We start from the raw sequence: 26753 nt of genomic DNA on the forward strand, positions 1-26753 counted from the left end.
TGCAGAGATGTTATGTATAGGGTTATAAATTGTCAGGAGTAGCAGATGTGGCGATTCCCACGTCTCTTGTTTCATTCCTATACGCGAGCCCGGCAGTCTTGTTGTCCTTGAATTCTTGCCCATTTATACATTAGCCATCGGATTGCTTGACCATCTTGGCGCATGGCACCAAGTCGCCGGAACCCGCGGGAGCCGCTCCCCAGACTGGGGCGCTTGGAACCAAGTCGTCGGAACCCGCGGGAGCCACTGCCCAGAGGGGAGTTTCACCATATGCCCAAGTCCGTGTAAGGGGCGTCAAATGCTAATCCACCCGCCGAACGCACTCGCGGGAGTGGAGAGAGAATCTGATAATCTCATAACTAGAACTCAGTACCGGTAGACAATAAGCTAATGAAATGAATGAGTATAAAACAAACTATATCCAGAAACGGTGTCCTTGGTCCTAGCCTCCGTCTTTCCTGCCTTTTATCAGCTCATTTACAGCCGCAAAAGCCCATAATGGCATCTCTGCTCCCTACAATTCCCCGCTATTTCTTCTGCTTCGTTGAACCCACGCTGCTTATTGTTACTTTCGCAACGACCTCTATCTTCCCATCATACTACGTGTTTACCCAGTCAAAGCACACACCACGGCATCGTCTGCTGCCAACCGAACAAATCCTTACATTCCAACTTAGCAATCTCTTCCTCCTGATTGCCGTTATTGAACTCTACGTCTTCTCTTCAACAACGGATACTAAGGCAGTCCGTGCATTGATAACAGCCCTTTGGTGGGGTGACCTAGGACACTTAGGAGTTACGACGTGGTGTATGGGTGCTGCCGTACTGCGCAACCCACGATTTTGGAGCTTAGTGAACTGGGGAAATATTGCCCTCCCTACGCTTCTGTTTACCATGGGATCGCTTTATCTTGTCGGATTTTTTTGATAGGGACACATACGCAAAGCGTGGGGAGTGGTCATAAGCACTTGTTGGGCTCTGTTGTGTCGGAGCGAAGACATATTGTATAAATTAGTTAGGACACTCTAGTTGGCAATTTCGGCTTTCATGTTCCCATTAAGTTACCACCATGCCTGCGCCACCTCTAAATCCAGATTCGAACTTCACTGGAACCATGATGTCTGCGCCCTCTCCGTCTTTGACATAGAGACATTATGCTCTCCTAGTTATATGCGAAATTAGCCTTGTCACACTTTTGAAACAATTACCATGGCGTAAATAACATGTTTGGGAACTCACCAGACCCAAGGTTAACTTCGACATGCCATCGATAGCCTTAGGTTCGTCCCTTTGATTGATGCCAAGATATTATCACACGTAAATAGGACGCTTAAAATGGCGTCAAACTAAGCCGTTTTCGGCACCCAGTTTACCGTCACATACCGTTGTGGTGTAATGTGACGATATAAACTGGCTAAAGATCCTGGAAAAGTCTAGTAGGCATTGAGGCATAACTGCATACTCAGAAGCGGGCATCAACCACCGTAACTTCAACGCCTCCTTATATTTGTAAAAAGACAATAAATCAGACATTAAGACAGTGCTTATCGTGCATGATCTTGCATAGCGAGGTATATGTCAGCTGGCCCTCCTGTCAACGCGGGCTGCAATGTAGCAAGGAATTTTCATCAACCGCATCTCCCGTTCTCGGCCACGTCATTTCACCTTTAGCATCGTCCTCTGTATGTGATATGTTAGGTGTGCGCCGGTCCAATGGGAACTCCTAGGCCACCAGCAGCCCAGGCATTCTGGATGGTCGGTGTGGTAGCGGCATTAACATCATACGCTGCATCTTCACCGACTGTGTTATTATTATTACCTACTCCGTTCTGGGGAGTGGGCACAGGGTGTCGCGTGACGTGACCGGGGTTTGGTACAGCGTGGTGAGGCATATAGTTGGCACCGGTAACGTTGCCCTGATTTGGAAAGAAGCTTTGATTCAGTGACCCGCAGGTAGTGCAGGTAAACTCAATTTTGAAGTTTGTAAGAGTCATTTGGGGGATTGCAGTGTGATCATTGCGCTGAGTGTAGGGCTGGTTTTTGGGGGGCTCAGCTACTGCTACTGGCAAGGAGGCAGTGGTCTGGTACCCAGCTCCTGGTTGTGATAGATCCATTGGGTGTGTATTTTGGGGGAGTAAAGGCGGATTGGCGATATGAGGATGCTGCACCGTGGGTGGCGGTGGCAGAGCTTGTTGGCCAGACGGTGGAGCAGGTAAGTTGTTGCTTGATGCTTCATTCGGTTGGATGTTTCCATCGTCAATCAGTGAAGGAAGATTATCTGGAAGCCACCGATTCTCAGACATCTCTCTGAAGGCTTGTGCCACTTCTCCCTGAGATTCTGAGGGAGATTGCTCTGGAGACTGCGGTTCTCCAGCACTCATATCAAGATCAAGCGACTGCTCGCCCTGGCTATTGGTGTGCCGTGGCTGAAGCTTGGTAAGTGCGCGCTGTGCCTGGCGCATCGAGATGTCATATCCATGGTAGCGTTTCACAGCATCCACGACATCTTGAGCTTTGATTTTCGATTTCATATCGAACAATTTAGGGATCTCACTCAGCAAGAACCGTACATGGGAAGCTTCAGAGCGAGCAGGTGTAGCCGAAGGAGACACTGCACCACGGGGACAGCTATGGCTATCCTGGAGACTGGTGATGTAGGTCGCGTTCTTGTTGGACCGACAAACGACGCGGAAGAAGCAATTGGCCGATGATCGACAACCGATCACCACGCTCTTCTTATTACTCCTAACTACACGAAGCTCCCAGTGTTGTCTGACTGATATGCTCCGTATCACTGTTTTGAATTCCTCCAGCGAGGAGAATCGCTGGCCCACATGGAGCCCCGAGTACATCTCCGTCATAGTGAGGCTAGAGCAAGTATAGAAGGCGCAAATAAGGCAACTGGTACCGCAGTCGCAGACTGAGCGACAAGCCCCATTAGGTCACGGAGCACTGGTTGTGGCTTCGGTCGAGCTTAACAAGGTGGAAGATGAAATGCGGAGAACGGCGTGATCCCAAGCACGCACCCGGTCAGTCTGCGTATTCGCCGTTTGAGCATCAATCAGCCGCTAAGGGCCCGTAGACAAGACCGAATTATAAAAACAAAGAACAATTGTCTGCGTAGTGAAAGTCGATCGTTGGGAAATCGCAACAATCAGATCAATAGAAGGCGGAGTCAAAAGTGCCAGACCGCTCGGCTTCACTTTTCATCTCCCTGCACGATCGACACTTGAAGCCGCGTAGAACGACCGCGGTCTTTTTACCTTCTAGATCTTCAATTGTGAGCTTCTTGAGATCAAACACTACAATTAGATCACCAAAATGTCTTCCTACGGCCTTCTGGGTCAGCCAGAAGAAGGTCCAGTCTCCTCCAGCTTGTCTTCTCAGCTCAAAGCTAACATTCCCGATCGCAGATGCCCTCCACAAGTCGCGCCTCTTAAATGTCGAAGAAAAACCATTCAAGCGCATCTCAAAGCGCCTCCTAAACCCCGAATCCCTCATTATAACGCAAGCCTCGCTCCCTCTCACTCCTCCGCCCGAAGACACCGACGCCGACCCAACCATCGAAACGGAAAAACAGAAAAAGCTCGATGAATGGCGCCACTTCCGCGAGGATGTCTCACTCGACTTTGCCGCCTTCGAGGGCAGCATTGCGCGCGTCCAGTTCCTCTTGACCAGCAACGAGCATGAACGCAAGCGCTACGCCACCGAGCGGGTCCAGATCTTGTCGACAATGCAATCTGTCCGGGAGAGCACCGCCGACCTCCGGAGTCAGCTTGAAGAGGCACAGAGACTCCTCTCCCTGCGGAAGACCTACGATGAGCTGGCGGATAAGATTACAAGTAACCGCCTGCTCAAGCCGCGCGAAGACCAGCAGTCGAACCTTCAGAAGTTGCGGATGGAGATCTCAGACCTGGAGAAGGAGAGCAAGGATTACGCCAAGACGTGGGCTGAGCGACGCGAGCAGTTCGGACGTATTGTCGAGGAGGGCATGCAGCTCCGCCGCCTGATCCGCGATGAGAAGGAGGAGGTCGAGCGCCGGGAAGGTATGCAAGAGGGCGAGGATAACGACGAGGGCGATCTTACGTCTAAGGGCAAAATCAGCAATGCGAATACCCCCGGCCCGGACAGTGATGTCTTGACCCCATCGCAGAACAGCCAGGATGAAGGTAGTCGGCCATCTGCCCTGCAGATTGACAAGACTGGTACTACGGGTGCTGCGTCGCCTCTACGACAGGTCACCAGTGCACAGGGTGATGGGGCCGACGATGCCGACATGATCGATGAAGGCGAGGTCTCTGCAGACTCTGAGGGCCAGCTATCGGAACTCGAGGAGGGAGAGGAACTCCCTGATGACATGTACAATGAGAAGATGGATACCACCTAGTGCATTTTGTTCTGCATATACATTACTAGCAAGGAGTTTGGGTGGGCCGGGGCGTTGAGCATGTTTTAATTTACATTCATTGATATTTGGAAGCTTTCATCTGGGTATTTTGTTTTGGTAATTCGTGTAGGCTTTTTCCTTTACGAGATCTCTCGCTCGGCCGTCTTAGCTTTGGCAATGGCTTCTTTGGCGGCAGTGATGTGCTCGACGTTACTATCCATGCCCTTCTTGCCCTCCTCGGTCTATAGAGCAGTTAATAGATGCCGATGGAGTAGCACACAGTCTGGTACTTACGATCAAAGCTTGCAAGTTGGAGACAGTCTGGACAATCTGCTGCTTCAAGCTGGGCAAGACCTTCCTAGTCTCCTCAAGTGCCGCATGCTTGATTGGTGTTAGCATCCAGGATTCAATTGGCATAAGCAATAATAGTAGAGCAGTTGAAATCAATGCTCGAGGTACATACCTCCTGCTTAATAGTATACTCGCGGTTCTCATCATCGCCACCAGTTTCGGCCTCGAGCTTCTTCACACGCTCGGTCTGCTGCTGAAGCTCCTTATGGTAGGAGGCCTCCTCCTTGACCAGGCGGAGCACGGAGGATGTGACAATCTCTAGCTGTGAGCGAGGGGCCATTTTCGATTTTGAACTGAATTGGAGATCCAGCGGATGTTTGATATGCCCCTCGATGATGCTATGGGGGGTAATGTTTGTGTTGTTTGCTGTGCACGTGATAGCTAAATTGGCAGAATGATTGGATGAGAAGAAAAGAATATTAATTATTTTGGAGGCCTATGAGTGGTCTGCTTTGGGGCTCTTTTTTACTCTCGGCCAATCAAAATCGAGGACAGCGCCCAAATGGCTCGACAGTAGGATCTGAGGGTGATTCATCCTAACATTGACTGACGTAGTTGGACTTGGATTGGACAATACAGCTTATTTTCTATAGAACATCAGATTAATAGAAATGACAACAGAAACAGAATAGAGAATCGATATTGCGTATAGAAAGGGCAGCCAATAAACACCCACCTTGAGGGGATCATCCGCTATTAAAGACTGCGGGTCATCCTCGCTTTCTCATCTTCACATCTTCACATATTCGCATCTTCATTTACTTTTATCTGCTGCTCCATTTTTGTCTCATTTGCGTTCATTACGACATTTCCTATGCCACCCTTGCGGCATCGCTCATTTCGGTCGAGTCCTCTTCCGTCATAAAGCAATGCCAGCCCCATCTCTCCTCCGGCTGGCTACCGCCATGGCGATTCGTCATGTTAAGGGTATGTTATTATAAGGAGACAATCCTCCGCATATTTGGCGCATTTGGTCTGATCTCAGTTGTGGCTATGTCACTGTCTGTGCTTGGCTGTTTCTAAGCGTCAGTCGCTTTGGTCGCATTTTGGGCGGACTCTCAGTACAAAGCAATTTTTTGCTGACCTCTTCACTTATGGACCGTCTAGTTCTCGATAATTTGGGCAGCCTTCCATACGCCCTCGCACGTCCCATCCTCCTCAAAGTCGACAACCCTCAGAAGCTTGTACGTCATACCCCCCCTGGCTCTTGCGCGCAATGTTTGCTAACACTCTCTTTGTCTCTTAGCATGCCCTCGAACTCGCATCCCCCCAGTTCGCTGAACACGACAAAGAGCTATGGATCGAGTTCATCAAGCGCGACATCCCAAGTTGGGACCAGTACGAACTGCCTGAGGAATCCAACGATTGGTATCAGGTGTACTGCGACCTCGGTGCACAGGTCGAGCGATCTCTCGAGGCCGATGCCGAGAGAATGAAGATGGCCCTCGACGGAATTTCCAACCAGCGCGCCCGTCTCACCCCCAAGATTCTCGACCAAGGCAAGAGCGCACGCATGGCCGGAGCACGACCCACCACCAAACAACGCTATGCCTCCTGGGACCGCAAGATGGGCGGCGTTGAGACTGTCTACGAACCCAACCCAAAGACACCCATGGCCGGCTGGGTCTTCAATGTTCCAAGACTTCCCCGAGAAGGTTTCCCCAAGAAAAAGGGCATCTTTGCGCCACAGAAGCGCAACAACGCGCTATCCATCCCCAGCAACAAGCTTAATAATCGGGCTTCGCAAGTCACCCGTGCCCCCCAATCCCTGGTCGAAGAGCACCGCCGCCCCGAGCATGCACCAGCATCAAAGATGAAGACCAACCCTGCCATGATCGGGTCCCGCCAACCTTCCGCTGCGACCATTAAGCACCCCTTGCTCCCAGTCAGAGAAGACCGACTGCGGGGAGAGGACCGACTGCGGGTCTTGACTTCAGGAAAGCCAATTCCGTCGTCCGCTGTCAAGAAGGCTCCCGCGACGAAGCCTGATCTCAAGCGGCCTGCCTCTCCTCCTCAGTCTGTCGGCAAGGCACCCGCCCCATCTCAGGGATCTCCCCCTTCCTCCCGCCCGTCGTCATCCGGACCTCCTGCTCTCCGTCAGGGCATCATTCGTCGACGCCAAGAGCCGAGCATCTTCATGCCGGCGAAGCGAAAGCGGGTGTCATGATCTAAGGATCACAAATCCTTATATTTATCTTGAGGCGTTTTGCTTTGGTGCGCGGGCGCGCCTTCATGTATATTTTATCTGCATATTTATGGCGTTGGGGGACATGCATTTTGATATGGGAGCGTGGGGAGTTCCGGCTCTAAATTCTCATTCCACGAGGTCGGGGAGACCTTACTTGAATATCAGATTGGCGACAAGTTCGCCTCACTTGACGCTCGCTTACCTTTCACTCCTTTCGTTCGTAGTCTATAAATTAACTTTACCTTCATGGGTTACTTGTCTTACTTTAGGTCGATAGAGATACCAGAACCAAGGGCTAGGATGTCATGCTTAGGCTTGCCTCTCTTCTTCAGCCACTTGAGCAGCCCTAGAGATAGGCACATTCATGGCTATAAAAGACCCGCTGCGGGCATCTTTCAGCTCGATCCTTCTTCCCTCCTCGCCCTCTTCTCATCCTTTTTCATCCCAGACATGCTTGATATGCTACTCTCTGCTGGTTTTCTGTTTGTCTTCTTTTGTAGCGTCCTTCAGTAGTCTCAGGCTTCGTAGCTATCAGATGCTATCATCTATCCTTGATAGGCTCCAAGATTGGCCAGTGATCGACGGTAGAGATACGACACAGTAATGTAGACATCTTGGAACTTGCTTAGGTGAAGTATGAAATTTTGTGACTTCATTACACTCATGGGGAGCGGGTCCAGCTCGTCACGAACTCCATCTCTTCGGTTGCAAGCTAGGTTCCATCGTTTTTCTCCACTCTACAGCGGGTCAACATAGGCCGTGTTTGAAATGGGAAAGGTTGAACCTAGTGAGTATGGCAGCCAAGTCTGACCTGAGATGTCATCGCATAACCAATGATAATATTAACCAAACAAACTTATCGAGGACGTCGAGTATGCATATTATTGTCAGTCAAGCGCAAACTTCAGCAGTGCATCTGTCAAAGATAGTCCTCAGCTAAGGGCTCCATGTGTAGTGCACGATTTTTCCTCAACGTAATCTCATTGCTGTAAAAGAGTATGGTATCTAAAAAGAAATGCAGGACGGTTCAAAGGGCATCACATCCTCCACGGAGGGCAAGCACGAGATGGAGTGTGGCTCCACCCTCGAGGTTGTATTCTGCGGCTGTCTTGTCATCCGCCCTGTAGATAAACAATTATTAGATATGTTCTTGTTTCCATAGAAGAGCAAAAAGGAAACTCGGAAAGTGCAGTTTCACTCTCCGGGTATGGTGTCTTACATCTGCTTGCCGCCGAAGATAAGTCGTTGCTGGACAGGGGGGATACCCTCGCGCTCCTCGACACGCTCCTTTATCCGGGAGACCTGCATGAAGCCGTTCACATCAGTATAAGCGCAATAATAGGTGAACGTGCAGATATTTCTTTGTAGGTCTACCGAATCGCGGGTAGGGACAGATCCCGTGCGCGGGAGGCCGAAACGCGTTCGTGCTGGGGAAGTGGCGTACCTTGTAGTCAGGCTCGATGTCGAGATCGATCTCCTTGCCTGTGAGTGTGCGGACTCTAGTTAACATGGAATGTTAGCGCGGTGCTTTGCGGTGGTCTTTGTGTTGGGGTCATGCGATAACGCATTGGGAACGGGCTTGTGCCAGAGCCAGATAACGTACTTGATCAACATTTTGAAAGCGTGGGTGGTTTTGTGATTTGGAGAGGAAATGTAGAGGAGTGGCTAGTTTAAGTTGGAGGTACGGACAAGCTGGTGAGTTCGGAGAGAAGATGTGAGTCGGTGGGGGTTTGGTGGGGCTTGTGGCCTTGTGGCCTGATTGTGTCAGAGCCTCACATTCGAGATTGTTTGCGTGCAAATTGATTATTAGGTACAATTATCATATCTGGCTTGTGAAGTGTTAGTCTAATATTGTAGTTATAAGAATGGTCTCGTTTTAGTAGCGATATTCCGGAAAACCTTGTTTGCACAACAGCTTCCCCGGATTCTAGCAATATATATCTTAACGCATACTACTAACTACCACCATAAACTTCAAGTACCGAAATGTAGATTCCAACTCGATAGTCAAAGAAACATTGTATCTCTATAATCTCATCCTTAACCATTTGCCTGACTGAAAAAACGACCATATTGACTTACTGTTCTGTATACTTCGACCGCTCGGTTGTCGCCCGCTGACTTTTCTACCCCGACTACCCCGCTGAAACAGCTCGGCATCAACAGTCAAATCAAGTCAAAGTCGACTCAAAATATTGAAAAAGATGAACAATGAATCGGTGCCATTTGCGCCTCCAAATCCATTCCAGGGTTTAATCGATCAGCACAATGATGATCCAGTAAGTCCGAGTCACTCTTCAACAACGAAGCAGTAACCAACCAACCAGAACCAATTGCAAATTGCCTATACCGTTCATAGATCAAACAGGAATGCCGTCTTCCGGACCCAGCTCCTGCAACCTGGATTTCGTGAGTGGAAAGACGACGAAATCCTTCGCCAGGTTCTTGAAGCAGAGAAAGGATTGACAGGCTTCGTCGATCCAAGACATAATATTGCCTTCTGGGCACGTCCACCGCAGCATATCCGAGACTTGGTCTACAATATCCAGCAGGAGGTTGCTCCCTTAGCTGGACCAGGTAATGGTTGTCTATGACCCCCCACAGGCAGCATACTAACTGCCTTTAGGCCTCTGGCTTGTCCCATCAGATTATCTGCACATGACTACACTCGAAATTAGATCTGAACTGACAGGATCTGATGTTGATGAGATCTGCTCTTCTCTTGAGCAGAGTGGGTCTCTCCAAGAGCTGATAAACTACACCCTTACCCACCGGGCCCGACTAGTCAAGCCAATAGTCAGCATTGATACTTCTGCTATTGCTTTGAGCTTTCTTCCAGCAGCTGGCGACGAGGAAATTAGCCCGTATAGTGGAAAAGATGATACATTTACGTATCACCACCTGCGGCGCGATCTCTACGATATCGTGACTCGTTCTGGCTGTTCAATCGCAGCTCGATATACGCTCCCATCTGCACATATCACTATTGCTCGTTTTGTTCGGACTGATGGTTCGCAAGAGGACCCGAGGACAACTGGGACGTATGCTGCAAACCTCGTTTCCAAGATCGACGACATCAATGAGAAGCTTGACTCGAGTGAGAATGCGTTCAATGCAGAATGGGTGATTGGGCATGAGAAGGGGCTGGACTTGATGAAAGGTCGGACGTGGTACGGGAAAGGAGACAGTGTCGCAATTGGAGAGGGGTTTCCATAGAAAGACACACATAGACGCATGTAGACAAACAGCTACTTCAATCAACTTTGAAAAATGATGTCAAGTATGCCTCAGGCAACAAGGGCATAATGACTCAGCACCACTTGGCGATTTACCCAAAGCGGCTAGCGCCAACCCGATAGGGCCTAAGCGAGCACAATCCCACAACCCAACAATCGATCTTGCTCTCCTCCGACAAGCGACAATCCAACGACCACCACCCAGCTATCCGGCCAAGTCAGTCAAAATGGTAAGGAATACCCTTCTGGATAATGTCATACTCTGTTCCGAAGTCCTTCGAAGTTCCCGCCGGAGATATTGTGCGTGATTCAACTGTGCGGCCCAACTGTGCGGCCAAGCTCGAAATCGTCAAGACCACCGACCATCGCGAAGTGCTACACCACCCGCCACCCAGACATCTGCTTTTTACCGAAATTCTGCAGGATGATTCAGGAAGTCGACGTTGAAGTGAACAGGGGTGGCGAAACCCCGAAACAACATTTCATGATGGGACTGAGGGATCCAGAAGCCGGTTGAAATGGTGCACAATTTGGTTCTTCGAATCTTTTGCCTGCCCACTACGCCCGCTCTACGATGAATACGCGACTTGATCAGAAAAACGACTGATATCTCCGTGACCGCACGAATTTCGAATCGGACTTCGAACACGAACCTGACATCCTCTCATTCGCACAATTATACCAAAAACAAATGCTCATTAAATCTCCGTACAGGTCAACATCCCCAAAACCCGCCGGACGTACTGCAAGTCCAAGGACTGCCACAAGCACACCCAGCACAAGGTCACCCAGTACAAGGCTGGCAAGGTACGTGCCCTCACCACACCGACCGACACTCACGAGCCAATTTGCTGATTCGAATCTTTTGTGAAAATAGGCCTCCCTCTTCGCCCAGGGTAAGCGCCGTTACGACCGGAAGCAGAGTGGTTACGGTGGTCAGACCAAGCCCGTCTTCCACAAGAAGGCCAAGACCACCAAGAAGGTTGTTCTGCGTCTTGAGTGCACTTCTTGCAAGACCAAGAAGCAGCTCGCCCTGAAGCGCTGCAAGCACTTCGAGCTGGGGTATGTTGATCCCCATGATCTGGACTGGCTGTTCAATGCTGACGTGACTTTTTCTACAGTGGTGACAAGAAGACCAAGGGTGCTGCTCTTGTCTTCTAAGTGCGATTTCCTTGTTCGGCTTCTGGGTTTCCTGCATTGCACAACGTGTTCCGCTGCTGCGGAGCATCTATGACATTGGCAATGGAAAAATGAAATAGGAATTCAACTATTCAAAAACACCATCTATGACTACCGGATACGAGTCTATTGAATGATTATTCTGTTTCACTGTAGAGCTGCCAGTGGCTGCACGTAGTATTCACCTTTGTGGTCATGCCATCCCCACGTTGGGCCTTGACGCATTCCCCCAGAGTTTCTCTATCACAGTGCTCTGACCATGCGGGTTTGATGTTCCAGTCCCAGCCAAGTCCTCACAAGCTCCTGACCGGGCCCACAGCCGGTGGACTTGGATGTGTCGCTCCCTCTACATCGTTTAATTGGATCTTTGCTTTGGAGATCCGCCTGCCTTAGCACTCAAAGTCCATATAGACGGACCGTTATGCCTGCCTTCTATTGGAACTCAAGCCACCTTCTCCATCGGTATCCTTGGTTTCTAGGATCACCCCGTCAATGAGTCCCACCTGCATATTATGCAGACATCCATTTTCGTCCGACTGGCACCCAGATTCAGATTTATTGCCCCCTCAACAAGAGGACAGTATGCAGTAACACCCAATCAACAAAGTGACAACAACCTGTCCAACAGATGGAAACCTAGAATACTCATCGGTGCCTCCCCGATCTCTACAACCCTGGTCTTGGAGCGCCACTAAGCAACAATTCGCCTGCAAAACTCAGAACCTCTTTCTTGGCTTGAACCAGGATAAGCCGCCAGTGAAAACAATGAATGATCAGTGCAGATTCTAGCCGGACATAGAAGCACCGAAGGGCGAGACTTGAACCAAAGTGGCAATCCGAGCATTTCACGACATAAAACGATTGGACGGGAAGTGAGCAGAATCCCCCTATCAAACCCCCATTCCGTAGATCCAACCCCACGCATTCCGGGGGATAGGGATGAAAACCCCCAAATGAGAATGTCACAAAAGCTAAAAGGCTTCCCCAACATCAATCAAATGATTCGAGAAGACTGAGTGGAGACTCGACTCGTATACAAGATTTACTTCCCCGCTTCCCCAGATCATTTCCTCTCGGGTCTTCTCCGACCTCTGCTTTCCAGCTTGTTTCGCTACTGTGACGCCCCCCTTCCTCGGCTCATCGGACGTACCCCGGCGGTCGCTCAGATCATTCTATATCTGGGGTAAATTCTGGGGTTCTATAAGCTGTGGCTTTGCTGCTGTTTTCTGCACTTTTGATATCCCTGTTCAGTTATTTTCATCGTTACTTTTATTGGATAGCGACACTGAAGGGTTTACATCCTTATTCTGACCAAGATGGCTATGTGGTATGCGCTTGGTATTGCGTTCTTCGCCGCTATCGGCACGTTCTTGTTTGTATGGTTGTCTCTTTTCCCATCATTGAGAGTTGATTCTAATGTGTTGGATAGGGCTTTGATACCGGCATTGCCACGACAAGTAAGTTCCAACCGCCATTTATCCAGGACTCAAACTAATAAACCCAAAGCAATCGCCCACCAAAGCTGGATCGATTACATGGATAAGCCCTCAAAGGGCTTAACAGGAGCTGTACGTCCAACAACCCCACAACCATCTAGCATTCCCCAATCTAACACACAACCCAGGTCGTCGCAGTCTACATCGCCGGCGAAGCCTGCGGAGCCCTAACGCAAACCTTCATCGGCGACAAACTCGGCCGCATCCGATTCATGCAACTAATGTGCATAATCGTCACAATTGGCACAGTAATCCAAACCGCTTCCGTGAACATCGGCATGTTCCTCGCCGGCCGCGTGCTAGCCGGCTACGCCGTCGGCGGGCTTGTAGCCACAGTCCCAATCTACCTAAGTGAGATCTCCGACCCACGCTACCGTGGCCTGATCGGTGGTATTTCTGGCTGTGGTATTTCCTTCGGCACGATGATGTCGAACTGGGTTGGCTTTGCGTGCGGTTATGCGCCGTATGGGCATGTGCAGTGGCGTTTGCCGCTGGGCATTCAGATCCCCTGGGGTATTATTCTGTTTATTGGGCTTGCTACTTTTATGCCAAATTCGCCGCGGCAGTTGATTCGCGTTGGGAACATCGATCTTGCGAGGAGTGAGTTTGCGAGGATAAGGAGGGGTGTGGATTTGGTGGAGATGGAGGAGGAGTTTGGATTGATGAAGGCTCAGATTGAGTATGAGATGGAGAGGGAGATTACTTCTTATCGGGAGATCTTTAGATTGTTTAGGCATCGGGTTCTTGTGTGGGTTTTTCTCGCTTGCTATTTTCTGCTTGGAGTTGAGACTAACTCGGGTCATAGGTCTATTGCTGTGCAGACTATGACCAGTTTGACTGGTGTCAATGTCATTCAGTATTATCAGAGTGAGTTCTGAGAGTCTGGGGATTGGATGTCAGATGAGACGGATACTAACATCGAACTCTTTTTTCAGCTATCCTATACAAAGGTCTCGGCATTGGATCCCACACCATTCTCGCTCTAGCCGCAGTCTACGGCACCGTCGCCTTCATCTCTAACTCAATCACGACTAAATATATGACTGACCAATGGGGTCGCCGAAAGTATGTATACTCCTTTGGTTGTATCTTGTGTGGATGCTAACAATCTGAAGGATGCTCATCACCGGATTGGCCGGCATTGTCTTGATAGAAATCTACGCTGCTGTGATGCAAAGAGAATTCCAGCACACAGATAACAACATCGGAAAAGGATTCGCTATTCTTGGAATCTACCTCTTTGTGGTTTGCTACTGTAAGCTCACTGACTTACTTTGGTTTTGCGGGGATTTGCTAACCTGGTTAATAGACGGCATGCTTAACAGTACTACCTGGCTGTATGGCGCCGAGGTCTTACCCATTGCTCTCCGTAGCAAGGTTATGGGTCTTGCAGCAGCATCTCATTTCATTGTCAATGTTGCAGGTATGTCACTTATACAAAAAAAGGTGCCTGGAAAAAGAATGACCGCTAATGCATCACCCCGAACCAGTCACCGAGGCAGGACCCAGTGCATTTGCCAACATCGGCGAGAACTACTACTATGTCTTCGTGGCATGCTCTTCTTTCTTCCTAGTCATCGCTTACTTCTTCTTCCCGTATGTTACTGATGCTATCCCATCTGTCTATAACAACGCTAACCCAACATCCACAGGGAAACCAAGCAAAAGACCCTCGAAGAAGTGGCAGCAGCATTCGGCGACCGGGTCGTCGATCAAGATGACAGCCTTAAACGTGCAGCTAGCTTGGTGGGCGACACGAAGCATGTGGAATCGACAGAGGAGGTAGTTTAAGCAGTTTCGTTCCAGAACTTATTCACATAGGCTCAGTGGAGACGAACCTTTATCCAGTTTACATTCCTACTTCAGTTTCAGAGACCTAATAACCACAAACCTACCAGCGTAGTGAATTGGTATAGCATTGGAAAACACTTCCGGTGCAAAGCCTACAGTATGTCAGTATGCATGTGCATGGCCATGGATCCATTTCCCTTGGATGCGCAACGCAACTCTATATTATGGACACATGTAGATTCTCTCTGAAAAGCCGTCCCCCACATATGCAATGGATAAGGGGGAAATTCAGTGGCTTTCTAGACGCCTTCCATGTCAAATCTTATGTCTATCTGCCCGTGCTCGTGCCCTTTTGTTGGAGCGTGCGTGGCTTTCCGGCATATCTCGGATTGGAGGTACTATGCGCTGATCAGGCTTTTACATAGCCAGTGCGATACTTCATTGGATGCCGAATATAAAAAAAATCTTGTTTTCGTCAACGGACACAGTTGTCTTCGTATTAGTGGATCCTTGGCTGTAACTATAGCGGATACTTGCAAAAGCCACTGCCAAGTTTAAACGCTCCATAGTAAAACTGTAACAGAAGTCTTCATAGTGGTTTCCAATCATCGTTGCCTCCCGTCCGTATTACTGGTGCTCATGTAGCATTCACATGTCTGGGCGATGACGAGATCTGAGCTAGTAAATTCCAGGTGAATGAGATTGCTCATTGCCGATCTCAGTCTTCTAGAAGAGAAAGGACTCTCTCCACGTGCACCCCAATTCTCCCAAAATTCGATACATGGTTTTCGGAAGCCTCTATCGCCACGCGACAGGATGATCTTTTCAATGATCAACACGCACGACAAAGTTTAACGTGAAACGGGACACTCAGGGAAAAGCAAGAAGAAAAGCAAAAAGCAAAAAGTAAACTGATATACGCCCTTTCTCCGGGTAGCAGATATTCGGAAACATGGAACGGAGACTTTGCTCTGTGTGGATGTGTGTGACGGGGAGGAGGTTGTTTGCCACTTTGTTCTTCTGACAGATCAGCTCGCACAAGTTGATATCGGGCTTCTTTCGGGCTTTACTTCACCGACATTATTATTAATTGCTTTAGACTTAAACAAAATTTACTGGAATGAGTAGATGTGCGTCGATATTTCCATGTGTGGTTACTGCGATCCCAACAGCCAGGAACAGGGGTCCGAGCCCGCTAATAAGACGATAGTTCGCACAATGGGGTTGACGATCGTACCATGTGGCAATTGAGAGCCTCAGTGGAAATTTTTGGCGATCTGAGTTAGATTTAAAAAAAGAAGAAAATAGAGTAGAATGATCTCACTCTATTAGAATATATACCTCGGAACCAGACGGTCACCGCCCATGGGTTCGATGTATAGAAAATAAACAACATTTCAAGGCTTCTGTCATTTCCACTGATGTCTCCGAGGAACTGGTACCTGCAAACTCAGTCAGAATTTTCTCACATGTCGGCTTGTTCAACGGTAGTTATCGCCGCCAGGGCGTCCAAAGGGGATGGCTGGCAGGTGTGGCTCAGTCGGGAGAAAATAGCCGTGGCCAATCCACAGTCAAGATGCTCCACAGGGTTTCGGCTGAGATTCCAAATGACAATCCAAATGACAAGTCACGCAAGGATGCCGATCGGCATCCTCTAGTGGCGTGGACCTAGTGGCAACGGCAAGCCGGCAATTCCTGAACATGAATCATCTCTTAGTTCCTTGCACGATCTTCCGATTTAGGCACGGAAAATGGCAAAAATGTAACAACCTGCATATCGGCATACTTGATCCCTTGAAAAGAATTCCAGATCAAAGAGCCCAAGACCGGTACATGACAGGGCCCAAGCAACATGCAATCCATGGATGCAGGGAATTAAAGCCAATCCAGCAAACCTTCTAAGACTAAACAATTCACAGAGTTTCCACTAAATACCTCATTCTGCATAGTCTCATCTGAAGTGGGACTCCACGCTGAAACAGAGATCCGCAAGGACCCATCCACAGAACATTTTGCTCCCTTCTAGAAGTGCCATGCATCGTTACTGCCTAAGCTATGCTCTCCTATGTCATAGCCTACTATATCCTAATTCATTATTTTCATTTATTGTTTCTCTTGGCTTTCTTGTTTGGTCCGCTTGAAGATTGGGGCAAAGAATTATGCGACCTTCAGCTGTCGGCTAACATTGGGAAAAGGGTTGCCTCCTGATGATTATATTTTATTATTATAAATCCGAAAATATATAGAATAGCATTACTCTTCAACTGGATTTTTTTTTAAACGTTATCTTCCCCTGGCCCACTAGGTTTTGACCTTGTTTTATCACTCCGCGATATCTGGAAGTCGATGGGTCCGACTGAACTCAACAAACCATCGGTCCACAACGTGTATCGCGGAGTACCTGTTTCCTGAACGACTTCTCCTTTATCTCAAAACTGGTCCATGTGTCCTTGAACATCTCCGCACTCCACAGTTCCACCCAAAAAAAGGGCATTGTGCGGCATTACTCCCATCAAGTCCAGTCTATACTACCTACTCAACCATATGGCTTCATCATCCCGGTCAACAGGCAAACGCCTCCCTATCAGCTGCCAAGCCTGCCGAATGAGAAAGATCCGGTGTTCGCGCGATGGCAGACCCTGCCAAACCTGCGTACGCCGTGGCCTCGGCGCCGAAGACTGCATCTACCTCGGCCAGCCCCGTCTGTCAGCTGAGCAATCCTCACCAGGCGACAGTGCAATGCAAAGTGAGCTACTGGCTCGAATCAGGAACTTGGAAGCCTTGCTTCAGAAACAGATGGCTTCTCAAGTTGGAACGCCCACCGGTGGCGCGGTTTCGCCACTGGGTGGGACGAGTGCTACTGGCAGTTTCTCCGAGTCTGATATTGGTCCTGGATTCGAGACATGGGACTCTTTAGGTCCCATGCTGGGTAATGTGGGCTCTTTGCATACCTCGCCTTCCGGACATGTCCGTTATGTGCCTTTTGCTTCTCAGTGGGAGTCGATTGTTGCGAAGAGCCCCGCTGCGGAGTGTTTGAGAAATTTGGATTCGGAGATCGCGGATGATGATGATGATCTGCAGATCCCATTAGTGAGGAATGGGAGTGTTTCGAAGGCCGAATTGCTTGGGGTGCTTCCGCCTGGGAGGTACTGTGATACGCTGAAAGATGTCTATTTTCAGGTTTTTTCTACGGTATGTGATTTGGAAGAGGTTGGCTAGTACTGGCTAACAGATTAATAGGTCTTTCATATTCTTCATGACTTGACATTTGAGGCAGAATATCAGCAATTCTGCCATGATCCTAGCAGTGTTTCAACGTCATGGCTGGCTCTGCTATTTGCTATTCTTGCCATAGCTGTCAGCGCTCTTGACGATGATCATCCCCTATTAGCAGATCTCGGGCGTGAGAGAACAGTCAGTCGAAACATCAAAGCACTATCAGCACGATATCGGTCTGCTTCGCTGCGATGTCTAGCTGCAGATGGAGTCATGTCTCGTCATTCTATCAACTCCCTACAAGCCTTAGTGCTCATATGCTACGCTAGACTTCATCGAGGTCTTCCGGTATGGACATTGCTCGGATTTACACAGCATGTTGCCATTTCAATGGGCTGTCACCTCGATCCAGAGCGATTTGCTCTAGGTCCAATCGAGCGCGAAGAACGACGACGTGTCTGGGCCGGATTGATGATGCTTTACACCATCCAAAACACATCATTTGGCAGCCTTGATCAGCAAAAGTTAACACAAGACGTGAAAATGCCCGCCGACATCGACGACGTCGACCTTTTAACCGGATCCAACCCTAGATCCGCACCTTCACCTTCTACCTCTCGCCCAACGCAAATGACCTACCTTCTCTTTAATTACCGCCTCTACAAAATCACATCTAAAATCACCGAGTCAATATTCACCTATCCCCACGCCTCCCGCTATACAGTATCTAATCTCGAAGCTGAACTAATATCTGTACGAGATATGTGCGACGCCCGCTACCAGCTCGACTCCGAGCGTCTGCCCATTCACCACCAGGCGAACCTCCACATACTTTATAGCCAAATCCACCAGCTCCTCCTCCTTCTATTCCGCCCAAGTTTATGCCGCTATATCCAGGGCGAGATTACGCCCGAAACATGCGTCTCAAGGGCCAAATGCATCGCCTCTGCAAAAGCCTCACTGGCTATATTCCAAGCTCTCCTCGAGTCCGCTCAGTTCAAACCATACAAATGGTACACCAGTGGTCTAGGAAGCTTCCACGCTTTCCATGCTGCAGTAGCACTAGCAGTAATGCTCCTCGTTCCAGAGAGCCAGGCTGAGTATGAAGAGATGAAAGAGATTCTCGACCAAGCACTCGAATCATTCGCTTCGCTCTCAGTCCGCAGTGTCTTCTGCAGCAAAGCTGTACCCGTTCTTCGACAAATTCTGTATGTTCCACGAAAGCTTTCTACCATGATTCCACAAGTGAAAACGACTAACATACAAACCAGCGACGTCGCAAGCACAAATTACAACAATCAAAAATCCCACTTCCAATCCCACTCCCAAATCCACCTCCAGGCCCATGCCCAGGCCCAGGCCCAGACTCCCGTTCAAATGCACAATCCGCCTCTCAGTGCAGTCTCAACACCGATATCCACCATGTCAAATCTCTCCCCGGTGGTCACGATGCAAGATACTTACGTCCTTTCTCAACCACATCCGCACTCGAACTCTGGATCTCCAGTACCGACAATGGTATCATCGTCCAGTGAACCAATAATGCATTCTAGTTTTGGCGCCCAGCTTCATCCGCAGAATTGGATTGGTCCTACCTCTGTCCCGTGGGACGCGTTGGGCTCTGTCGTTGAGGGATATGGGTATGGTCCTAGACCTTAGGGGATGATCTGGCGGGCGGTTGGCTTGCTTCCTTTTCAAGGTTATAATGTTGGTCATGAGTCATGTGTGCTATGAACTGATGAGATAGAAACGGCTTTTTTTTCATTAATCTTCTATAGAAAGAATGTTGTATAACTATTATTTCCTCTACATTTTAAAAGAAACCAACGAATACCTAATTCTAGTAGCTGATAAGGACATTCCGAATCCCAAGTAAATAGATATAATGTAATCACCCCATCTAAGTTAAAGAATCCTCCACAAAATCAGGATGTCCCCTAAACTTCCTCATCATAACAGCTAAACCCTCCCCATCCCGCCCACCAGCCGGCGGCCTACATTCAACCACATCGACCCCCATAGTTCTCTCATAAAACGGCACAGAGCGTTTCCAATCGCCCGTGAAGAGAAGCGACCTCCTCAAATACGGCATAGTCTCAATGACCTCTTGAACGCAGCTCACAAGCCATTTGCCAAGTCCACTGCCCTGATACGTGGGTAGAATGAAGACGTCTGTTAGGTAGATGAATGTCGTGGTGTCTGTGATGCATCTTGCAATACCGATGAACTCCAATTTTTCGGCTTTAGAATCCTTTGTTCCATTTGAATCTTTGTTGGGACAGTGATACAAGCCAAAACAGAGGGAATTTTGAAGTGTTGCTCGCATGGCATCTTCGGGCATGGGTTTGGCCCAGTAGACTTCTTCGGTTGCGAACCAAGTGTTTAGTGTTGGGATTGGGATTAGTGATGGGTCGGTTGAGATGAGGTATGGTTCTTTTGTCCAAGTTTTATGTTGGGATGACTCGGTAGTTCCCATCTTGAATGGCTATAGATGGTGTTAGATGAAGGAAGGGTATGAGAGTTATAGCCGATGAAGGTACTTACATTATTCAGTTGCCTTGAACGATCTAGTTTGAATTAGAGAGAGATTTAAAGATATTTCAGTATATTCTACTTCGTATGGGTTTATATGCTCAGGAGCCCACCGGTGCAACATTTTTCCAATGACTCAGAAGCGGCCCGCGTCGAACTTGTGGGGTGGATCCGCATCTAACGGGCATCTCCGTAACTGCATCGAATGAGCCAAGTTATGGCTTGACTCATTATAAGAAGCTTGACAATTGTGTATGTTTTTGAATCGCAACTTTCTCGGCCGAGTTGAGGCATCGTGGATACCACGGAACGAATAGTACAATCACGATGCAAAAGATATTATTAGACGACATTATCCGTAATCATATACATGTAGATGGTCATAATCACTTTACTCATAAAAGACCAAGCATCTAACCTCAATGCTCTGCCGCCCGGGGGCTCCCGCTGGGGTCTGCGGATCAACGAAAGCAGTATGGCACGTAGCATGGGCGATATCCGTCTTCCCACCAGTCATCGTATGACTCCGCGAATCAAAGCACTTGATCAACATAACCTCCTCAGGCGTCATATCCTTGGCATAGAAAAATCGATGGTTATCATTCGGAGCCACACCATATGTCTCTCCCTTGACCTCATACCCATCTGTCGAAAATGCTGACTCAGGATTAGGCGCCACTTCCCTGGATTCCTCTCCCTTCGGATATAAGAGGTCGACTTTCACATAGTCAGAAGGATCGGTACTCCGCCAATCGATAACAGCCAGAGGGAAATCAGACGCCGGGTTCTCGATCGGTCGCCAGACATTGATAATCTGATATCGACCCTTCAACAGCTCTTCCGCTTCATTTTCTGGTACATGACGACGCACACGCACTTCTGCCGCGCGGGGAGTTTGGTCGACGTGTACCTGCTGGACCGGGGCACGTGCCGATCCCGGAGTTCGGCGTCTGATGGTATGGTCGAAAATGACGACTTTTTTCACTCCCGGAAGTTTCTTTCGAAGGAGATCTTCTACTTCGCTGTAGTATCCCTTCTTTACTTTGGTCTCGTCTGTGAAAGCAGCCTCTTTTGCTAGTTCGTTGTACACGGCGAACCCCGCGTTGTCTATGGAGAATTCAGACTCGCGGCCTCGGATATTCTCCACGGAACGCTGGTAGCTGGTAAGCTTGTAGGATTGCCCGGGCCCGTCGACTTTGCTCCAGGGCTTTTTGAACGCCTCTGTTGCATTGGGGTCGTATGAAGACGGGTCCATGTAGTTGAACGCTGCTGTCGTCATCCCGGGCAAGTTTTGTGTGGAGAAAAGCCGACTGCTTCGCGAGAATAGAGAAAGAAATCTGCTCATGTATATTTCAAAGTGAGTCGAATTAGAGAATGCCAAAAGAACAGTATAATATATAAAGAAGTGAAGTGTACCAAACCCCGAGGCTTGGAAATCACGTCATTAATAATCAGAGTGACCAAACCCCGCCACATCTCGGAGACATTTAATTAGCCCGATGTACTGACAAACTATTGGATTTGAAAGCACATCGAACACATCTTGTCATATTTGCATCTTATACTATAATGGCGACTTCATATGACTTTTCGGGGAAGATCATCGTGATCACCGGTGCCGCAAGTGGAATTGGGTAAGTACCAGTGACTTCTTGTTATTGCTTTCGGTTCTTATCCATTATTTTGTGTCTCATCGTCACTATATAATGTATATGTAGGCTAATGCCCTGCAAGATTGGCCACTGCCAAGGCATTGTCAGCCAGCAATGCTCGACTGGCGCTGTGCGATCTAAATGTGAAGGGACTGGAATCCTTCGATCTTGCTGAAGGCAAACACCAGGTCTTCAAGCTAGATGTGACATCATCGTCCAATGTAGCGAATACCGTTCAGTCAATTGCTCGAGAATTCGGGACAGTCAGCCATCTGTTCAATTGTGCCGGTGTGAATCCGACAGCATATCCATTGACCGAAACGACGGACGAATACTGGAATAAAATCGTCGACACGAATGTGAAGGGTACTTACCTGATGACTCGAGCCATCATCCCTCATCTGAAAGCTGCATCATCAATTGTCAATGTTTCATCCATTGCTGGATCCCGTGCTATGGCGGGATGGGCAATTTACAATGCCTCCAAGTTTGGCATCGTTGGATTTTCAAAGTCCATGGCACTGGAGTTGGGCCCGAAGCAAATTCGTGTAAATGTGGTGGCACCTGGGCATATACACACACCAACGAATATTGCGGTGAAGCAGGGTGACGATGCTGTCAAAGCTGTGGGGAAGCAGGCGAGTGCGATGGAGAGGATTGGGACTATGGAAGAAGTGGTTAGTGTTGTCTTGTTCTTGATGAGTGATGCGGCAAGCTATGTCAATGGAAGTGTGGTGGAAGTTGACGGTGGAGCGAAGTGATTATAGCCAGCGATCTGAGCATGCATTAAGTGATGTATATAATCGCCGACATATGCCCTTATAGGGTTGAATGGTACATAGACGGATGCCTTTCAGTATACCCTACACTTTGAAAGCTATGCTCAGTAAACGGAGCATAACGTAATTTCACCACAGCACAAACTTGGCACTTACAACTCTATTCAATTGTGCAACTGTACAACATTTATATCGCACCGAATGCTACATGCACAAACATTGTTCTGACCTATATCCTCCAGCCAATCACCGCCCGCCCCTAAACCACGATTTTGCGCACCGGCGATTGAACTCTCCAAGCTTGCCTCTTTATAGACCAAATACCACCTTTCGTGATGATCGACACTTCTTCTGCGGCTTTCTGGAAGTCGCGCTTCATCCCGACGAGTCCGGCCTTTTTACCGACGTGTTGTCACTCCGTGCTCCATGGGGAATTCCACAAGGCACGAAGTGGGCCAAACACAGAAATAGCTTAGCTTGCTGCAAGCCAGCATTGCTCGTGCAACAACCTCACGATCTGATTTGAAGGGGTTTCTCACTTCATTCTTCACACCCCTTTCTGTGGCTGTCTGGGCGAATGCTTGGCGTGGTCGGAAACACCCCATGGAACACGATGTTGTATGTTCAACAGGATCGTGTACCTGTCTATCCCTCCCACATTGCCCAATCATCCCCTGGGTATGGGGCAGTCTGGACAATGCAGGTCCCGACAGGAGGGGTAGTCGCCAATCGGATGCCCTTCATATCAACGTTATCCATGCTGGACAGATGGCTGGCCTTGTCGGAGGACCAATTCCGAAGCTGGAGGTCATTCTCATACCCATGCTTCAATGCAACTTGACCGGGCCGATGGGATCTAGAGCAACACGTGGGAGGGGGTGTTGAGAGATGCGTTGTTCTGAGGAATGTCGGGGATTCTGGAGAAAGTGCGACAGGCCGGGCAGGAACGTATAAAAACAACGCCAATTCCGGCATTGAAATGTAGTCTGAGGAATCAAGCACAGGCCTTGGACATCATCTCACTGATTCAATATGAATCTCGCTGCCCTTCTCGGTCTACTGTCCCTCGCGGCCGCGGTCTCCGCTGCTCCCCCCAAGGCTCACAACTCCCGATCTCATTCTTCGGCTTCTATCAGCAACCTGAAGAGCAAAATTAAGAATGTTGTCATCCTGGAGATGGAGAACCGCTCTGTGGACAACGTTCTCGGTGGTCAGACTATCAAGGGACTGGAGAACCCCATCAACAACGGTCCCTTCTGCAACCCATACAACCTGACGGACGCCTCTTCTGGCGAGGTCTGCAGTTCCGCTAAGGACTTTGACTCAATTTTGGATGATCCTGATCACTCGGTGACCGGCAACAACATCGAATTCTACGGCACTTTCGCTCCGAGCAATGCCGACATCGCTCAGGGCAAGCTCACCCCTTCTCAACAGGGCTTCGTGCACGAGCAGCTGCGCCGCTATGGTGACGATGTCAACAAGACCGAACTTGCTAAGCAAGTTCTCAACTATTACACCGAGGATGAGGTGCCAGTCTTGACCTCTCTGGTCCAGAACTACCTCACCTTCAATCACTGGCACTCTGATCACCCCGGTGTAAGTGCTTATCAAACCCATTATCTATCCATATATAGCAGACTAACATAAACCAGCCCACCAACCCCAACCGCGCCTATGTCCTGTCCGGAACATCAGCCGGCCATGGCACCAACGACGATGCCTTCAACTCTGATGTCCACGGACTAACCCAGCGCTCAATCTTCCAGCAACTCTCAGAAACCAACCACACCTGGAAGAACTACTACACAAGCACCGACATGGTCGACGCCTTCTTCTTTGACTGGACTTTCACCAGCAACAACACTGACAAGGCCCAGCCACTGACGAACTTCTACGCCGATGCCGCGGCAGGCACCCTGCCCGAATTCTCCTTCGTCGACCCCTCCTGCTGCGGACAAGGCACAAGCTCCATGCACCCATCAGGCCTGATCTCCGACGGAGAGACCTTTATCAAGAACGTCTACGACGCACTCCGCGCCAGCCCCCAGTGGGAGGAGACCCTCTTCATCCTGACCTTCGATGAGACAGGTGGTTTCCATGACCACGTCCCGCCCCCTCTGGCTCCCAGGCCTGATGACCTGACTTACACCGAGACGGCGCCTAATGGCGAGTCGTACACTTTCACCTTTGATCGTCTCGGTGGTCGTATTCCCACTCTGCTTATCTCGCCGTGGATTGCCAAGGGTCAGGTTGAGCAGAAGGGTACTAACTCGGAGGGAGATGTTGTTTCTTACTCTGCTTCTTCTATCCTGCGTACTCTTGGTTATCTCTGGGATTTCGAGCCTTTCACTCCTCGTGTTGGTGGTGCTGCTTCATTCGAGCATCTCATTGAGAAAAAGAAGCGCGACGATACTCCTGCTCAGTTGCCGGAGCCCAAGGCCTTCAGGGCTAGGATTTAAAGTAAAACTGTAGTGGGATGGGCCAGTTGGTTTGATATCTACAATCTCGCCATGTTAATAGATTAAACAGTCTTCAATGGAAATATAGATCATGCTCGTGACATCCTTGTATGGAATATCCCAAATTAATATCTATTTGGAGATGAGTCTAATGTACTATAGCCTTAATCTATGATTTTGACAAGCTTGCGGCACTTTTAAGACCTTAATCCATTGGCATTAACATCTATAGCGATGTCTGATATGATGACGTCATTAATAACAAATTCGGGGTTGAAACTAAGCCCGAGCCGCCACTGCATGACAAACGTCGCGTTCATGGCCACGAAAGGGCCGAGATTTTAGAATCACTCTGGAATAATGTTCCAATGAATATTTAAAAAGGCCGCTTAGCACCAATACTTGCAAGTTTATCAGAGTATCGTCTTTTCTACCCTTGAACTTAACCTCATTAGTCGGCTTCTACATCTGCAACAATGGCCACCCTTCTCATCACCGGTGCAACAGGCAAACAAGGAGGCTCTGTGATTAACAATCTCATTGAAAAAGATGCCGGTTTTAAGATCCTCGCTGTGACGCGGGATGTCAACTCGGCTTCGGCAAAGAAGGTCGCGCAGAAATCATCCAATATCACACTCATCCAGGGAAACCTCGATGATCCGGCTGCAATTTTCGAAAATGTAAAGCGCAAAACTTCAGAGCCAGTTTGGGGTGTATTCAGTGTTCAAGTGAGTGACTCATTCCGAGAATCATGTACATGCCATGAACCCCACTAACCATCAAAATCAGAGCGCCAACCCGGGAAAGGACGACGAAAGACGTCAAGGAATCGCTCTAGTAGACGAGTCTATCAAGCAAGGCGTCAAATTCTTCGTTTACAGCTCTGTCGACCGCGGCGGCGAGAAATCCGACAGCAACCCTACCCCCGTCCCCCATTTCATCTACAAACACGAGATCGAGAAGCATCTGAAAGAGAAAGCAAAAGGCACAGGCATGGAATGGACAATTCTCCGACCTGTCGCTTTCTACGAGAACTTCACAAACAATTACTTCGGCAAGGTATTCACAACCGCGTGGAAAATGGTACTCAAGGGCAAACCGCTACAACTTATCGCGACGAGCGACATTGGATTCTTCGCTGCTTCCGCATTCATGAATCCGGAAGCTTCGAAGAACCATGCGCTTTCGCTTGCAGGGGATGAATTGACATTTGGTCAGATGTCGGAGATCTTTGAGCGGTCGACTGGCAAGAAGGTTCCTACTACCTTCAGGCTGCCGGTTTGGTTGATGATGGCTACTGTTAAGGAGCTTGGTGTTATGTTTAAATGGTTCCATGACGAGGGATACGGGGCTGATATCCCGGCTTTGAAGGATTTGAATCCTGGTTTGAAGGACTTTGGGACTTGGTTGAAGACGGAGAGTCAGTTTGAGACTCGTTGAACGGGTTTTCGTTATTTTTGATTAATTGGGCTAAGGGAAAGGAG

The 26753-nt window shown here is 49.0% G+C and overlaps 12 protein-coding genes across 12 annotated transcripts, besides 2 other annotated features; 8 read left to right on the top strand and 4 right to left on the bottom strand.

Moving 5' to 3' along the window:
• Positions 1-877: 877 nt before the first annotated feature.
• Positions 878-882: a sequence feature (Short protein (PENARI_c005G07422, OGE54705.1) was converted to a misc_feature.).
• Positions 883-940: 58 nt separating this feature from the next.
• Positions 941-1001: a sequence feature (Short protein (PENARI_c005G07422, OGE54705.1) was converted to a misc_feature.).
• A 693-nt stretch (positions 1002-1694) lies between these two features.
• On the bottom strand, positions 1695-2861 carry PENARI_c005G00228 (uncharacterized protein; the record flags this gene model as incomplete). The annotated part of the gene is made up of 1 exon (XM_022629528.1): positions 1695-2861. One exon carries the CDS (start codon positions 2859-2861, stop codon positions 1695-1697), a length of 1167 nt encoding a protein of 388 aa, XP_022490588.1.
• Positions 2862-3321: 460 nt separating this feature from the next.
• Positions 3322-4387, top strand: PENARI_c005G01867 (uncharacterized protein; the record flags this gene model as incomplete). The annotated part of the gene is made up of 2 exons (XM_022629598.1): positions 3322-3343; positions 3414-4387. 2 exons carry the CDS (start codon positions 3322-3324, stop codon positions 4385-4387), a joined length of 996 nt encoding a protein of 331 aa, XP_022490171.1.
• A 140-nt stretch (positions 4388-4527) lies between these two features.
• On the bottom strand, positions 4528-5018 carry PENARI_c005G08118 (putative tubulin-specific chaperone Rbl2; the record flags this gene model as incomplete). Its single annotated transcript, XM_022629884.1, has 3 exons — positions 4528-4629; positions 4682-4768; positions 4851-5018. The coding sequence occupies 3 exons, from the start codon at positions 5016-5018 to the stop codon at positions 4528-4530; spliced, it is 357 nt and encodes a 118-aa protein (XP_022490423.1).
• A 625-nt stretch (positions 5019-5643) lies between these two features.
• On the top strand, positions 5644-6905 carry PENARI_c005G08766 (elongin A domain-containing protein; the record flags this gene model as incomplete). Its single annotated transcript, XM_022629914.1, has 3 exons — positions 5644-5665; positions 5846-5922; positions 5985-6905. The coding sequence occupies 3 exons, from the start codon at positions 5644-5646 to the stop codon at positions 6903-6905; spliced, it is 1020 nt and encodes a 339-aa protein (XP_022490407.1).
• Positions 6906-7953: 1048 nt separating this feature from the next.
• Positions 7954-8540, bottom strand: PENARI_c005G04067 (NEDD8 family protein RUB1; the record flags this gene model as incomplete). The annotated part of the gene is made up of 4 exons (XM_022629691.1): positions 7954-8047; positions 8146-8228; positions 8371-8425; positions 8530-8540. The coding sequence occupies 4 exons, from the start codon at positions 8538-8540 to the stop codon at positions 7954-7956; spliced, it is 243 nt and encodes an 80-aa protein (XP_022490304.1).
• A 654-nt stretch (positions 8541-9194) lies between these two features.
• On the top strand, positions 9195-11323 carry PENARI_c005G04595 (60S ribosomal eL42 domain-containing protein; the record flags this gene model as incomplete). Its single annotated transcript, XM_022629719.1, has 7 exons — positions 9195-9205; positions 9286-9503; positions 9553-10096; positions 10218-10392; positions 10877-10969; positions 11040-11224; positions 11284-11323. The coding sequence occupies 7 exons, from the start codon at positions 9195-9197 to the stop codon at positions 11321-11323; spliced, it is 1266 nt and encodes a 421-aa protein (XP_022490073.1).
• Positions 11324-12657: 1334 nt separating this feature from the next.
• hxt8 (uncharacterized protein) lies at positions 12658-14628 on the top strand (the record flags this gene model as incomplete). Its single annotated transcript, XM_022629982.1, has 10 exons — positions 12658-12717; positions 12771-12798; positions 12848-12909; positions 12966-13516; positions 13643-13704; positions 13773-13902; positions 13953-14092; positions 14147-14260; positions 14328-14433; positions 14490-14628. The coding sequence occupies 10 exons, from the start codon at positions 12658-12660 to the stop codon at positions 14626-14628; spliced, it is 1392 nt and encodes a 463-aa protein (XP_022490331.1).
• A 2544-nt stretch (positions 14629-17172) lies between these two features.
• PENARI_c005G04790 (Zn(II)2Cys6 transcription factor) lies at positions 17173-19503 on the top strand (the record flags this gene model as incomplete). The annotated part of the gene is made up of 3 exons (XM_022629724.1): positions 17173-17820; positions 17869-19052; positions 19116-19503. 3 exons carry the CDS (start codon positions 17173-17175, stop codon positions 19501-19503), a joined length of 2220 nt encoding a protein of 739 aa, XP_022490342.1.
• Positions 19504-19781: 278 nt separating this feature from the next.
• Positions 19782-21655, bottom strand: PENARI_c005G09638 (uncharacterized protein; the record flags this gene model as incomplete). Its single annotated transcript, XM_022629960.1, has 3 exons — positions 19782-19786; positions 19843-20329; positions 20795-21655. 3 exons carry the CDS (start codon positions 21653-21655, stop codon positions 19782-19784), a joined length of 1353 nt encoding a protein of 450 aa, XP_022490308.1.
• Positions 21656-21945: 290 nt separating this feature from the next.
• Positions 21946-22789, top strand: PENARI_c005G11784 (SDR family NAD(P)-dependent oxidoreductase; the record flags this gene model as incomplete). Its single annotated transcript, XM_022630062.1, has 2 exons — positions 21946-22010; positions 22111-22789. The coding sequence occupies 2 exons, from the start codon at positions 21946-21948 to the stop codon at positions 22787-22789; spliced, it is 744 nt and encodes a 247-aa protein (XP_022490098.1).
• Positions 22790-23839: 1050 nt separating this feature from the next.
• Positions 23840-25269, top strand: PENARI_c005G04102 (phosphoesterase superfamily protein; the record flags this gene model as incomplete). The annotated part of the gene is made up of 2 exons (XM_022629695.1): positions 23840-24406; positions 24463-25269. The coding sequence occupies 2 exons, from the start codon at positions 23840-23842 to the stop codon at positions 25267-25269; spliced, it is 1374 nt and encodes a 457-aa protein (XP_022490224.1).
• A 476-nt stretch (positions 25270-25745) lies between these two features.
• Positions 25746-26709, top strand: PENARI_c005G02865 (NmrA/HSCARG family protein; the record flags this gene model as incomplete). The annotated part of the gene is made up of 2 exons (XM_022629645.1): positions 25746-25997; positions 26059-26709. The coding sequence occupies 2 exons, from the start codon at positions 25746-25748 to the stop codon at positions 26707-26709; spliced, it is 903 nt and encodes a 300-aa protein (XP_022490149.1).
• Between the last annotated feature and the right edge of the window lie 44 nt (positions 26710-26753).

The sequence above is a fragment of the Penicillium arizonense genome (genome assembly GCF_001773325.1).
Source record: "Penicillium arizonense strain CBS 141311 chromosome Unknown PENARI_contig005, whole genome shotgun sequence".
Taxonomy (NCBI): Eukaryota; Fungi; Ascomycota; class Eurotiomycetes; order Eurotiales; family Aspergillaceae; genus Penicillium; species Penicillium arizonense.